A 15,911-nucleotide genomic window follows, 5' to 3' on the forward strand; every position below is an offset into this window, starting at 1 on the left:
AATCCATCCCAGAAGGGGATTTCCATTACTTGTGAGGACCCTCAGGGAATGGGAAACAGGAAGCCTTTGTGACTCCTCGTATCTGGCGACAGCCAGACTCCCGCTATGAGATGCACCCGCTGGGCAGAAAACGGGAGATGTATGATACAGGTGCAGGATCGACATTCTCTATATCCAGAATGAACCTGGCTACCAGCCCCAAAGCAGGGATAATAATACTTGAAATAGGCTCACCCCATATGAGAGGGAAAGAGCCGAATACACCATCCAGTTCACGGCAGAGCCACTGGGAAGTAACCACAGGGCGTATATCACGCCAATTAGTATTTCGTATAAAACGACATCCACCAGGGTGCCGTTGTGATAATCCCTGCAAGGGGAATGACAGACCGATGTGGTATCGGAGGTAATTCATGTACTGTGAAAAACCCCGGCGGGGAGCGATAGTCTGTTGCACAGGGGTAAATTGCAAGAAATTGCGAGATACCCCGAGTGCAAAAGGGCAGTATGGTGAAGTAACTCCAAGCGAGTGACGACAATGGGGCCCGCACGGCGATCCTCAAAGGAGAGGATCCTGAGAAATAAACCGCCCTTTAAGGGGGTCGTGCAAGGGGCCCGGGCACCAGATGGTGCCGCATACATAAACCTTTCTGAGTTAAAATCCTCCGCACTACTACCTGCAGGCTATGACTTGCAGGATAGCAATAATGGGTGCAGTATCGTGTGCAATCTCCTGGTCAGATATATCTGACTATCTTGACGGAAATATTAAGCAGCGCCATACCGGTCCTGACTGACGCTAAGACTAGCTGCAGGGACCCATTATCAGCGTATGCAACTCACAGTTCCATCTAAAATATGGCAACGTGCAGCACGCAACAGTATGTGACAAACCTCACAGATATTAACAAGTATATATATGTGAGGTCTCAGAACCACCCCAGGTACACCTGTATTAGGGCAGATAAATAAAAGGGATAGATATACACTGACAGGTGAGAGAAAAAGCAGACAGTCAGCACTAGCATAAGTCACATACAATGTAGAAAAATATATATACATACATTTGCATGACATATAACATACTGCACAATGTCGCTACATTCAACTGCCCAGATTCAGTGTCTGGGAAGGCTATAGCGCTGTATACACTCACCCAAAATGGCCAGGTACGCAGGGGGACTGGGCTCACTGACATCCTAGGAGTTCTGCAGCACCACAGAGAGAAAATGGCCACTGGAGACCTCAGAAGAAGCGTGGCCCGCGGAGGAAGCAGCTCAGCGACGCCAGACTGTAGTATTGAAAGGCGCGCTGAGCTGAGGGGAGGAGCTGCTAGACAGGGAAGGCTTCCTCCCCTGGCTAGCAATTAACCCCCCGGGATGCCTGCTCCCGCTGCCGCTATAATCCCTGGTGGGCTGTGGACACGCGGGGTATGCCTCCATGGAGGGGGAGCCCGCCGCCACCGCTAGTGCCTCCGGTCTGTCCCCAGAGACCGGAGGCATAAGGCTGCATGTACACGCGGGTCACCGCAAGCGGTGACCACGCGACTTACCTGTCCCCGTCGATCCGGCAGCAGCCCAGGGATTCCTCCAGAGCCCGGCTAGTACAGACTCTGGGGTCCCGCTGCGATCCCCAGATCTGTACTGGCGTCGCAGCGCCGGCGGGGTGTAGGAGCGGCAGCTCAGACGTCCATTGGACAGTCTGATGCTGCCGCTCTGAAGAGTAGTAAAAAAATAATAAAATAAAACTCTTAAAATAAATTTTAAGCTTAGGGGCTGCTAAGCAGCCCCCCTGCAGTAACGGTGGCCCGACTCCGGCCGGGCACCAACTTAAACTGAGGTGCCTCTGGCTGGGGGGCGGGGTTATAGGGAGAGTGGACCCAAGTGCATCCTGGGAGCTAAAAGCTTTAACTGCGTGGTGCCCGGATTTGGTTCCCAACCTATACCCCAAGGTCAACCCTGTGGACCCCCTATGGACCCTGAAGTAGAAAGGTCATTTTCTACAATCAGCAGCTCTAAGTAGCACTTGGTGATCGGCCGATACCTGTTTTCCGGGATCCAAGTAGTGCTTGCTAACATTGTGATTGTCAACACACCAACTAAATACCACAAGTCTGGCTTTCATGTGCCAGCAGAGATGATAAAAGCCCCTTCGTTACAAAATTAAACAAACACTGTACTATGGCTAAGGTTTGTAAAGTTGCATCTGAACAAAATACAAGACTTTTGGAAAAATATTTTTTGGACACACAAGGCCCAGTTTCAGTTAAAGGGGTTATTTTGGAGCAAATAGGACCTGTACACCTCACCATCGCTGAGTACATCATAAACTCCCCTTCATACCAGAGTATTCTAGAAAACAATATGATGCCATCTCATTGGCAACAAAACCTTTGCTGAAAATGGTTCATGCAACAGGGCAATCATCCTAAGCATACCCACAAACTTACAGCTGAATGGCTGAAAAAGACAATGATCTAGGCCTTGGGGAATGGTCAAACCAAAGTCCAGACTTCCCATGGAAATTCTGTGAAGGGACTGTAAGATAACTGCCCTCACACATCAATCAACTGAAGGATCATATTTTTAAGGTATGGACCAAACAAATATTATGTAGAATACTACTACACTCCTACAAAAAACAATGCGGTCATATTATTGTTGCTGAATAATATAACGTCATCTACTGACTAACACATGGCTTATTTACATTAACAGCTTTTACTTTGTTATTCAACATAAATAAGTGGCTATTTGTCACAAGAGTAGATTTTACATTTTATTTTTCATATTTTATGTAAAGTGAGACGTATTAGGGGGAAAAAAAAAGATTCACTGAAGTGAGAAAATATAAAAGCAACACCCTAGTCTTTACTCCTGTAATCATAATGTTGTCGCTTGGCCTATGCAGTTTAGTAAAACGCTGATCAAATTGCTGAAACATATCTGGGGCTAAATGCCTCCTGTTCTCACAGTAACAATCAGTGATTAGAGCACTGGATTACATCCAGGCTGTCAAAGGACAGTGGTAACCGTGCCAGCTACAAGAAATGCCTTGGGTGCTATTCATGAATTACTGCTGCATACTTTAGTAGTCCCACTAGTGCCCTCCACCCACCAGTTACGGAGGATGTTCTACTTGACAACAAAAGTCTTAGTATTGTGAACCAAGTAAACCACATACTACTGTCAGAAATAATACAAAACGGCTATTGTACTGCTGTGCCTGACAGTAAAGATGTTCAAAATATGCTATTATACATACTGCACAACATCATTACAACAGTAGTTCGTTAACACAAGTATTTTTATTTAATAGGTACAGATTACAAACAGTATGAGACTAAAAATCTAAGAGACTGCTTAAAAACTATTTTATATTTCAATATATCATCACGGACATTAGACTCCTGCTCTAAATGTGCTGCCCCCTCTGCTGATTTCTGGCATATTCTTTGGTCCTGTTCCCATGTGGCTTTCTTTTGGTCTAGGGTGGTCACATGTGTACGGAGCACGGGTATCCAAATTTCTTTACTGACCCCACGTACCTGCCTTTTTGGTCTTGAACTGGAGGAAACCCTTTCTGCTGCATTATGATTATACGTGAATAATCTTTTAACACTGGTCCGGGTCTGCATTGCCCGAACATGAATGACTCCTGATCCCCCTTCTTTTCCCTCTTGGATGGCTTCAGTTAATATTTTTTCTCCTGAACGTTTTACATACCAGGAGTGAAAATGCGCTTTAAAATTTGATAAAGTCTTGTCCCTATGACAAGATTCCCACTATGCTCGTCACCACTTTTAATGATTCTGCTTAAAGGTTCGAGGATTTTCTTTGTCTCTGTATTATTATTGACACTGTTTGATTTTAAAATATCTTTGACTATAGGCTATGTTTTCCATGTTGGCTACTGAATGTACTTTCAAATTTGATTTCTGTTAAATTTATATTTTTCACTCTATATTTTTTTGATGTGATACTTTTCTCATATATATGTTAGTTTTTATCATATTTTTGTTTTTCTTTTTATTTTGTGGCTATTGTTATTTTGAAATAAATTTAAATTTATATAAAAATGGATTCAAAGAAAATAAATACTGCTGATATTAGCGGTTGATCTGTGGGGACGATTCAATTGTTTAGCCGGCGGATATATATATATATATTTTTTTAAGGTATCTGACAGACCAATTCAATTGTTGCTCTGTCTGAGCACGATAGCAGCCGGCATTTCTGCTCGCACCCTTGAGAGGGTGAAAGCAAAAATGTGCGAGAAACCTGTGGTAAAAGTGCCCCAACTGCTCCCTAACCTGAACTTTAGACGGGTGTAGCTGTTTTACACGGCTAAACCCAGTCTAATAAGGTGTGAAGAGGGCGATAATCATGAGCGCCCAGAACAATTGAATTCCAAAACTGGGCGTTCATTAATTGTTGCTGCCCACGCGACAATTATATCGCCCCTGTATAAGCAAGTCAGACCCATACCTATAATGAGCTCTTCACAATGTAGAGGTGGCAGGCTGTAGACATGGGGTGTTTGATGTAATGTACGAGTTGCAGGCAGCCGCCAGATTTTGGCGATATAGCCGCTAGATTTAATGCAGCAATTTTTATTAAAAAGGAAAAAACATCCAGGTTTTACCTTCTAAAAAAATGCCACTTTAAATATAATCTCTAAAATATGATATATCGCGGCTATCTGCAACTCGCAGGCTATTACATATACTGTACACTATAGTATGAAGTTAACAATCACATTAAAAAAATATAGCTAAACACCAGTTTCTAAAAAAAAAAAAACAAAGTAAAAAAAACAAAACAAAAACAACGATAATCCAGTGAGAATCTATCATCTGTGTTATATTAGATGATTTCATTAAGGTTTTGATTTTTTTCAATATGTTTGAGTATATATAATCATTGTAAAATTAATCCACAAAAACTTCACAAACATAGGCCCTGATTCAGACCTACTCGCTAAGCCGCGATCGCTCGTTGCCAAAAGGGGCCAGGTATGCAAATTCCGTGATCGCACTGTGTGGCTTAAGGACGCCCTCTATGTCTTAGTGTGCGATGGTAGTGAGCGTACGCAGGTGTATAAAGCCGCCCACCTTTCTCTCTTAGCACAAGTCTTCTCCAGGAAGTGTCTGATTAATTGGTAACATCGAGAGCCATCGGAGCGGCTCGCAGCCCTTGAGGTAGCCCCTACCCCACCGCAAGCAGTGCGATCAGGTCAGGCTCAAATTCAACCAAGTGACGTGTTCAATGACGCTACTTCGCTAATTATGCCCACCCATTAAACTTCTGTTTTGATGCCCAGACACGCCTGCGTTCGCACAACCACTCCCCCGTTCACAAGCACCTTCCCGTCACCATCCACAAACGGCGCCGTTACTCAAAGTAGCATCCAGTCTGTGTACTGCAAGCGCACGATTCCAAGCCACAGTGACTGGTTCGCGCATGCGTAGCTTGATGCATACTCATGAACAGATGTGCGATAATCGCCCCTAGCGAGCGAGCGCAGCTTAGCGACTGAGTCTGAATCAGGCCCATAGTTTTAAATGCCCAACATCAAGCATGGTTTCTACAGTGTCAGTTCCCAAAACAAAATATATGACATGCAATGACAGGGCACGTGTGTACGTGATAATTACCGAAAGTGGGATAAAATGCTGGAGAATAAAAGCCCCAGGCTTATCATCATCGTTTAGGATTTAGGACCCAGTCAGCCGATTCCTGGCTCCTTAAAATAACCTGCTGGCTAAGACATATGTGTAGTCATTGACATCAATAGAAGCAATCCCCACAAAGTCAGGTGCCAACAGTCACAATGTGACGCGACTAAGACGCACCAGGAGACTGCACGGAATAATTTGATATGCGACACTTTGATATCTGTGGCTGAGTCTGTAATTGAAGCACAACGGAACTCGTGTGTGTCAATGTAAAGCCCCTTTACATTGACACACAGCCAGAGCATGAATGCAGAATCCCTATACAGCAGTTGTATGTAAAGGCCCAGTAACACTATATTACATTGTAAGAGATCTGCACAAAATTACATAACACTACCTTTAATCAGTGACTAGTACTTTTCCAAATAGTTTTGAGTAATATGATGTAAATATACTGTACAAAATTATTTTAGGCTTTATCAAAACTTTACCCATGCTTCTAATTAATACACTGCTATCATTGCATCCCTGCAAATGGTCATCCCAGAATAAACTGCAGCATCACAGCAGCTCAATGTAATCTTAGCACAGATCAGCAAAACATACTATCCATCCTAACAGTCACATACACAGAGGCAGCTAAAGGTCACATTAATGCTAGTACTGTACCTTTCAGATAGCATGCCTTACTTTTCTTCTCGATTCCTCCACTTGCACAGTTTCCCTGGGCACAATCCTATACACGGTTATGTGTGGAGCAGCTGTCTCCCTCCCTAAACCTCACCTCAGCATAAAAATCCCTTCCACCGATCACAAGCAGCTGATTCCCAAGAAGGTACCACAATGTTCTTCCCTGCCAGCAAATCTAGCATGTAAGAAAATCCCCTACTGGTCACAATGCACAACCTCTATTGGCTCTTTCCCTCTTTTCTAATTGGCCATTGTGTTATATTCCCTATGCAGAGCTCACTTGCTAACACTGCTATTTTGAATGGTTGGCTGGAGTGGAGTGCAGAATACTTTATGTTGTCTTAAGTAGTTACAAACATCTTCACATCATACTGTATGTATGTATGTATGTATGTATATATATATATATATATATATATATATATATATATATATGTATGTATGTTTCTATCTATCTGTAGCTCTTTTTCTTTTTTTATGATGCAAACATCACTTCTTGCTGATTTGCACATAGACAAATGCACCACGATGTAAATGTTTTGTGTGTATGAAAAAAAAAATGAAATATTATATATACACACATATATACATACACACACACATATATATCTACTATATAAAAATGAAATTTTGTCCTTCTGTCATTCTATACAAATCCACAGCCAAGATCGTGAAATTTTACATACGAGCATATTAAAACACAGCAGAGGCAACTTAAAAAAATTTGAAATCGAAATTACTGTTAATTTTTAATTAATTAAAAAACACAATTTTTGCATAGCATTCGCCCTCTACAGGTCAGGTACAGAATTAGAAAAGGATTTAGCCCACAGTTTACAAGCCAAGATCTCTAATGGTTCTGCACCTAAAACACCAAAGAAGAATAAAAGCATTGTCCAGTTTGGTTTATTGTTAGATGCAGATTTGGACACCATTCTTCTTGAGCCATCTGCAAGGTCAATAATAAAAATATAAAAATTTTATTTTTGTTTCATTTCATAATTTGATTTTATAACATGCATTTTGCTACATACTAAGGAATTATGGAATTTTATTCTGTAGCATATAATCTAAGTCTCTGAACATCATTTACTATGGCTCTCGCATGGAGTTTACAGTTCCTTTTAAATACTGTATGAATTTATTAGGGATGAGCGGGTTCAGTTCTCAGAGAACCGAACCCACCCGAACTTCGGGGACCCGGGCCGATCCGAGCTAAGCTCGGATCTCCCTGCCTGCCCAGGATCACTCACCCGAGGCAAAACCTTGCGATGCCGCTGTCGTGTTGCAAGGTTTTGTATTGAGCGGGCTTAACGTTGATTGGCAGAGAGAGACGTCTGTCATGGCTCTCAGCCAATTAGCGTTAAGCTCATTTAATATGCGCACAAGCAAAAGAAGATGGCGCCCGCCCCCTCGCTGCCTGACGCCGCCGGGACCCTGCATTGAGAATACCCCTGCACTGCTGACACAGGGCCTAATTCAGACCAGCTCGCGAGCACTGAGCGCTCGCCAGCAGTTCGATGTTGGCGCAGTGCGCATGATGGAGGCGGCTCCGTCGTGCGCATGCGCGAGACCCGGATAGCGACAGGCAAGCAGTTGCTCCGGCTCTCGCTACAAAGGGGGCGTGCTGTCGATGGTGAGTGACAGCACACCCCTTTTGGTGGGCGTGCCGGGGACGTGGCTGCCCAGACGGAGACGTTCCTATGGGAACGCCTACCGTCTGGGGCCGGCCCCACTGACATCACAAGTGATGTCAGTGGGTGTGCTCTTGGCTCTGATAGAGCCAAAACGACTCCAGGGCTTGTGGCAACGAGACCCTACCACAAGGGTCTGGTCGCGATGGTCTTGACCATCGCGACCATCTGCCTGGCGCTCGCTATAGCTGTGGGTGGTCACCCACAGCTATACGAGCGGCCAGGAGGCCGCTCTAAAAGTGAAGAAGGACGGCCCTGATTCAGAGCGAGCGCTCTGTCAGAGCGTCCGGCTCTGAATCAGGGCCACAGTCAGCAAACCTGCACTGAGGGACCACTATTGATATTAAGCCAGGCTTATTATGAGTCTGAATATGGTCAAAATTCATATCTGCATCCATGAGGAGAGATCCATCTGATTTACAGTCAGGCCCATAAAGATGGCAACTATACTGGGATGCAAAAACGCAGCTCTGCAGCACAAATTTTTATTCATACTTGCTCATGCATCAGCTTACACAACTAGATGGTGTTAACAGTGGCGACCAAACATTTTTGTCTACCCCCTTGGTTGGTGGACCGCACAATGGAACGCACAGTGGCTACTTCCGGTTCATTCATTTGTCAGCCCCTGAAGGGTAAAACTGATTGGATGACACTTTTCGTGAGTCCTGCCTAAGGAGAGGTTTGTTGGAGGATGATGTGTAAACAAACATTCTTAAAATTCCAGGCAATGCCGGGTACTCCAGCTAGTAAATATACACACACACACACACACCTACCAGTATATATATCTCTATATACACACACAGAGATGTGCTAGCTGTTACCCGCAGTGTCACCTACAATGAAATCACTTCTACTAGTTGTGTTGCTTTGCATAGGGGCCCTGTAGCAGGAGTGGTCCATTTGACCAGCAGCGTCTTCGCCTACCGTTCACACCAATGTCACTGTGTACCCTGTGCAGACACTGCTACTGTATGTAACCTATCCTATTCCAGTGAACGCGAGCCCAAAGCACCTATTCCACCCACCCCTTACCAGCCGCGCGCATGGTGCCACACCTATCTCTTGCATTGATTAGGTCAATAAATTTAGTTTCTTTTACTGCTCAGCTTTTACTTGACTGATCAAGATGAAACAAAGTGTTATGTTATTTCTAGGAGTTTACGCTACAAAATTATGCAGTTTTCATGAAAATCGGCTAAGTAGTTTTTGCGCCAACTTGGAACAGACAGACCCAACGTTTTTATAATATTAGTATAGATATATGGATCAGCCCATACTTACTGTCCCAGAACGTGTGGGAGACAACTTCTGTATTAAGGAAGTCCCCCGCATCCCCTGAAGAATGTGCAGGATATGGGAGATCCACCCAATCACAGCTTTTTGCCCAACGGGGCCTAATGATGTGAAGAGCCCCAGAATGGTCACATGTATATCTTCTCCAGGTATCTCGCAGAGAAAAAAAAGAGTTATGGTAAACCTCATCATTGTTAACTCTCTTTCTTCGAAGTCCATAGTGTCCACAGGGAGACTGGAGAGGACTGGGCACCACGCAGTTAAAGCTTTCAGCTCCCAGGATGCATCAGTCCATCAGCCTATATCCCTTCTTGTGAAATCCATAGAGCACAAATAAGGAGTCTGATCTCCGAAGGGAACTGGTACGGACCACGTATATCCTGAGGATACGGACCACATCCAAGGAGGCCTCACCTGCCGATAGGTCTGGCGATTGAAAGGCCGGGACTACAATTTCCTCATTAAAGTGGAAACTAGTAACAACTTTTGGAAGTAAACCAGGGCGAGTCTGAAGCACAGCCCTGTTCTTATGGAATATCAGAAATGAGAGCTCCCCTAAATCCGACACCCTTCTGGCGGACGCCATAGCCAGAAGAAAAACAGTCTTCACTGTGAGCCACTTGAGTTCCACAGAATCCAGGGGATCAAACGGAGGACCCTGGTGGGCACGAAGCACTACTGACAAATCCCATGGAACCACTGAAGGGACAAAGGGAGTTTACATACGGAGGACACCCTGGAAGAGGGTGTGGCCATCAGGTAGTGGAGCAAGTCTACGCTGGAACCAAACGGATGGAGCAGAGACATGCACTTTCAGTTAGGCCAGGCGGAGTACAATGTCTAATCCAGCTTGAAGGAAGGCCAGGACTCTGGAAATCCTAAACACTTGGGGGTCATAGCTTCTGGTACGACACCATTGGAAATATGTATGCCACAATTGGTGGCAGATCCGAGCAGAGGCTGGCTTACGCGCTCTGAGCATAGTTTTGACTACACAGCTAGAGAATCCTTTGGCCCTCAGGAGGGATGTTTCAAGAGCCACGCCGTAAAAGACAGATGACCCAGGTCCGGGTAAAGGCAAGGACCCTGAGACAACAGGTCCGGTCGTTGAGGCAGCAGGAACGGAGTGTCGATGTAGAGACTCCGAAGATCTGAGTACCAATGACGTCTGGGCCAAGCTGGAGCCACCAACAGGACAGTGCCTCAGTCTTGTTTGAACTTCCGAAGTACTCGAGGAAGAAAAAGAGACTGGAGGGAATATTGTACGCAAACTGGAAGGACCACTTCACTGATAATGCGTCTACAAAAGGTTGCCTCGGCATCCCTTGTTCTGGACCCATGCACCGGCAGTTTGTGATTGTGCCAGGAGGCCATGAGGTCCACCTCTCGGAGGGCACATCTGCTCACTAGGAGTTGAAAAACCTCTTGGTGAAGAGACCATTCCCCTGGATGCACGTCATGACAGCTGAGGAAGTCTGCTTCCCAATTGAGAACTCCTGGAATGAACACAGCCGAGATGGCCGGGAGGTGACCCTCGGCCCATGTCAGAATACGTGACACTTCTGTCACTGCTGCCCGACTTCAAGTGCCTCCTTGATGGTTGATGTAAGCCACTGTTGTGGCATTATCGGACTGTACCTGTACAGGTTTTCCGTGACGTATGTCCTGGGCCAATATGAGAGCCCTGTAGACAGCTCGAAGTTCCAATATGTTGATTTGAACGATGTCCAATGGCCCTGAAAGGAGTGTGAACCAGTCACTGTACCCCAACCCCAGAGACTGATGTCCGTTTGTTAGGAGTACCCAGTCCGGGATCCAAAAGCGGTGACCCTTGGTTAGATGAGATTTTCTGTAGCCACCAAGATAGGGACAGACGCACCTCTGGACAGAGTATCATCGTCTGAGCTTTGATCCGATGGGGTAACCCGTTCCACTTGGAGAGGTTCCACTCCAGACCTGCAAAGGCCTGGAGTGGAACGGAGCATACTCCACCATGTCGAAGGTGGACACCATGATTGTTGAGTGGATCACCACCCGGCGACAGTCGAGACATCTGCGCACTCTTAGTTGAAGTGTGGAGATCTTGCCTGATGTCAGAAAGATTCTCTGATCGGGAGAATCCAGCAGGGCTCCCAGATGAATCATTCTCTGTGAGGGATTCAGGGAGGACTTTTTCCAGTTGATTAACCATCCGTGCTTGTGAAGGAAAGCAATGGTTAGCTGCAGATGGCTGTGAAGCACTTCTGGGGATCCTGCTAAGAGCAGGAGGTCGTCCAGATATGGTAGCAGTCGGACACCCTGACCACGCAGGTGGGCCGCCATGATGGCCATAATTTTGGTAAACACCCGTGGAGCTGTGGATAGTCCAAAGGGCAGAGCCTGAAATTGGAAGTGTTGCTGTAGTATAGCAAACCGGAGAGATCGCTGATGTGAGGGCGCTATAGGTACATGTAGGTACGCGTCCTGAATATCCAGAAATACCATTAAGTCCCCAGGCTCCATAGCTAGGATGATCGAGCGTAGGGTTTCCATCCTGAACCTGGGTACCCTGAAGAATTTGTTTAGGGATTTGAGGTTAAGAATAGGCTGATGAGACCCATTCGGCTTCTGAACCAGAAAGAGTAGAATAATAACCAATCCCTCGCTGAGATAGCGGGACTGGCACAGTTACAATGTAAGAAAGTGTTGGAGGCACTAGTCAAAGATTAAGAAATACACATTTATTACAGTTCAAACTCTGACAGTGGCAGCCCGGCAAGGGTGAAAATCCTGATCGTTAATTAAGTTAAGTATCGCTAACCTTTCCCCCCCCCCTAACCCTAACCCTCCGATAGGGGTGCCTAACCTACCCTCCAAGTGCCTAACCCTAACCCTCCTCTAAGTGCCTAAACCTAACGCCCCCTTCCCCGCAGCCTAACCCTAAGTAACCCTAACTCCCCCTTGCCCTAGCCTAACTCTTCCCGGGGGGCTGCCTAACCCTAAGTTCCCCCTGGGAGCCCCTAACCTAACCCCCCCCCCCCGCAGATGTCCGCGCCCGGCTTTCCTTCGATCGGGATGCCGGCGTAGGTAAAATGACAGGTGTTAGGATTTCGACGCCTGTCATTAGACCCTTGCCGGGATTGGACAGTCGGGTTGCAGACCGTCGGCATCCAGACTGCATACCTAAAATAGCTACACAAAAAAACTATATAAAATCCCAGAGATCTATGGATAGAATACTAATAATATATAGACCACACTAATAGACAAATAGGCGCAACAAATATACCATTACTAAAGCTATGACCTAAACATTGCAATCATAGACTACAGTACAAGGTAACAATATTGTTGGTATCAAAAAACAAACAAATTTTGTCTTTTATAGAGATGTTGCTTCATAGTTTGAAGGGAAATAAATCTCAATGTTCCAATTTTGTTATCATAAACGACTTGTTCCTGTGTTTAGAAACTCATACAAGCATGGTGAATATAAAATGAGTTTGTAAGCAATTAGTAATGTAATCCAGTTTTAGTTGTTGAACATGCAAGCTTTCAATGTATAGGAGTATGTAAACAGTACGCTATATTTGCAGAAAGAGTAGTTTAATCGGTTTTAGTTGTCAAACCTCTGAGGGGTGTGGTCGGAGGAGGAGAGCAGTTCAGGGAAGCGAGACCTCAGAGGAATGGTGCCCTGAGCTGAGGGGCCGCTTTAATATGGAAAGCTGACCTCCCCATGATGATTTTTAACCACCAGGATGTACCCTGGTGGTCTAGTGCACAGGTTCTCAAACTCGGTCCTCAGGACCCCAAACGGTGCATGTTTTGCATGTCTCCACACTAAATCAAGTGAAATAATTAGCTTCAACTATGGACCTTTTAAAATGTGTCCGTGAGTAAGGAATACACCTGTGCACCTGCTGGGTGACCTGCAAAACGCGACCTGGGTGGGGTCCTGAGGACAGAGTTTGAGAACCACTGGTCTCGTGGATCACTTTGGACAAAGCCTGTGTTCACTCTCAGTGCCCCCGATTCTGTCCCTTGAGACCGGAGGTATGACTGCCAATCCGCGGGTCACTACAAGCAATGACCCGCCTTACCTGTCCCCTTGCGTCCGGGCTGCAGTCTGGGTCCGTCAGCGGGGCCGGCTAACGAGGACCCCGGGATGCCCTTCGAAATCCCCAGCCGAAGCTGGCGTTGCGGCGCCCGGAGGGGTGATGGAGAGGCAGCGCAGACGTCCTGTGGACAGTCTGCTGCTGCACGCTCAGCAGAAAAATAGAAAATAAACAAATTATAAACAAAAGCTATTTGGGCTGCCTAAGCTGCATAATGTTGACCCGACTCCGGCCAGGCACAGACGAAACTGAGGTGCTACTGGCTCGGGGGCGGGGTATAGGGGGATGGACCAATGCATCCTGGGAGCTGAAAGCTTTAAGTGCGTGGTGCCCGGTCCGCAACCACCACCTACACCCCAAGGTCTCCCTGTGGAGCCCTATGGACCCTGAAGAAGAAAAGCAGGTAAATATGGATCAGCCATAACATAAAACCGGCTGCCTACTATTGTATAGGTCAGCCTTGTTACTCCAAAATAGCTCTGTCCCGTCGAGGCATCACACCACAGGCCTCTGCATCTCACCACAATCCCCACTGCTGCTTCCCTGCAGCTGGCTGGGGTCCGGCCACTGGGATGTGCTGTGAAGGGCAGGAGGATCATGGATGAGAGATTTGTATTGCAACTACCATAGGCATTATCAGCAGAATGTACTCAGGCTGGGGCACCTGTGCATATTTCCGATGCCTCAGCATGGGGCGGGGCTACATGGACTGAGCAGCATCTCTCAGACTCACAGGGAGGAGGAGAAGCTGCAGCAAGAAAGACTCACTGTTTTCTGAACGAAGTGTGTGCCAGATTGCTGGGGTAGAATTAGGGTAAATGTGCGTGTGTGTACATGTGTTTGAGATTGCTGGGGTTGAATTAGGTTAAGTGTGTGTGGGGTGGGGCAACTGAGGTCCTGGGATATATTAGGGTAGTGAGAAATTATTTCTGGGGTGTTTCCCAAAACCACAATTGCTTTGTGCATTTTCCTCTGTTTGCCAGCATATGTTGCTTCTGGTGAACTAACATTCAATGTGCTGAAGAATGTAAAAAAAAAAAAAAATCACAGCGCGCATATAATATATATATATATATATATATATATATACACACACACACACCCAGGGTAAGATCATTTATTTTCTCAAACATTATGCTGGTAAAACACAGATACAGTCTGACATTCCTGGTAAATATAAAGAAAACCAACACAAATAGGACCCATCCACCCAAACCACTCAACATGTAATGTAAGACCTTACCATTTCAACAGCAGGCCTTTCCTCTTTTGGCCACAGAACAGGAATGTTTGGCATGTATGAAGATTAGGTGTGCCACAGAAAAGACAACAGACTACACAGCAATTGAAGCCTGACCATATAAAACAATATTACTGGAACGTATTCTGACCTTGTCATGCTTGGTAAAAAGAAGTAGACAATTGGCCAAAGCTTTGCACGTTTCTAGGGAAGCCTCGGATACTTGTTTCATTTGCTGCAGAATAACAGGGTCAAAATCTGAAAAATTGCAAATAAAGAGAGTGATGGCGTGTGACAAAGAGAAGAACACTTTAAAAACAAAAGACAATACAGTTTATTTTTTGATGATCTCAGGTATGCAGCATTACTTAGATTTATTTACAGTAGACCAGAGATTTTTAAGTGAGTATCATGGATCACTGTGTACAAAAGTATTTTAATTGCTCATACCAAAAAAGTTCTGTTTAAGGTTCCCACATAGGCTAGGCCACATCAGTCTGCCCACAGCTGTGCCCCTGCTCTGTCATGCCCTCTCTTGGCTCTGGCCGCCGCTCCGCACTGTCCTGTCCGTCCCCTCTGAAGGGGGCAGAGTGGTTCAGAGCAGCGGACAGTCGTGTGCCTCCTCCCCCCGCTGTTCCCGGTGGGTCCTTCTCCTCTATGGTCTATCCCGTCAATCTAGCAGTGGTAGCCACTGGGCACGTGCCCCTGCTCTCCCTGCACATGCATGTAGGATAGGAGACAGACCATAACAGATTATCATATTAGATTTTATCTACTGTAGCATTTTCTACTGTTTACATCTACTGGCACTGTATGCAATTCTTTTATACAGATGGCACAGGGAGGTATTCAGAAAAAACATTACCCTTTGAATTAAAATGGGGAAGAACCCGACAGCAAAAGTAGGCTAGGGGGACAAAAACATTAAATTAAGGCCTGTGAGCAGATCTACCAGACAGTCTCTATTTTATCACTTCTTTATGTTCAACACCAGTACCATTATAAAAGGTTACTAACCGTAGTAAAGCTGCAAATCTGCCCTAAAACCAAAGCAACTAAATATAAACTTTCATTGTCAAACTTTGTATGAGAAAGACCTTTATGTCTACTTGGTTGATATGATTTTTGTGCAGATGTGCGCTTTAGATATTGAGGTTTATTAACGAAAAGTGCTGAAAGTGCTGTGTATATAACTATTGTCAGTTATGATGAAGTGG

The 15,911-nt window shown here is 45.5% G+C and overlaps 1 protein-coding gene across 4 annotated transcripts in view; it reads right to left on the reverse strand.

The window, feature by feature from the left end:
• Nucleotides 1–15,911, reverse strand: part of OSBPL1A (oxysterol binding protein like 1A) — a 200,249-nt gene that overhangs the window by 100,389 nt on the left and 83,949 nt on the right. For all 4 annotated transcript variants that reach the window (XM_088469602.1, XM_088469600.1, XM_088469603.1 and 1 more), the window contains one exon: nucleotides 14,846–14,952. In XM_088469602.1, coding sequence (XP_088325728.1) covers nucleotides 14,846–14,952 — 107 coding nt within the window. The remainder of the gene's footprint in view (nucleotides 1–14,845; nucleotides 14,953–15,911) is intronic.

This window comes from Taudactylus pleione, unplaced genomic scaffold (genome assembly GCF_031769625.1).
Source record: "Taudactylus pleione unplaced genomic scaffold, aTauple2 ptg000093l, whole genome shotgun sequence".
NCBI lineage: Eukaryota > Metazoa > Chordata > Amphibia > Anura > Myobatrachidae > Taudactylus > Taudactylus pleione.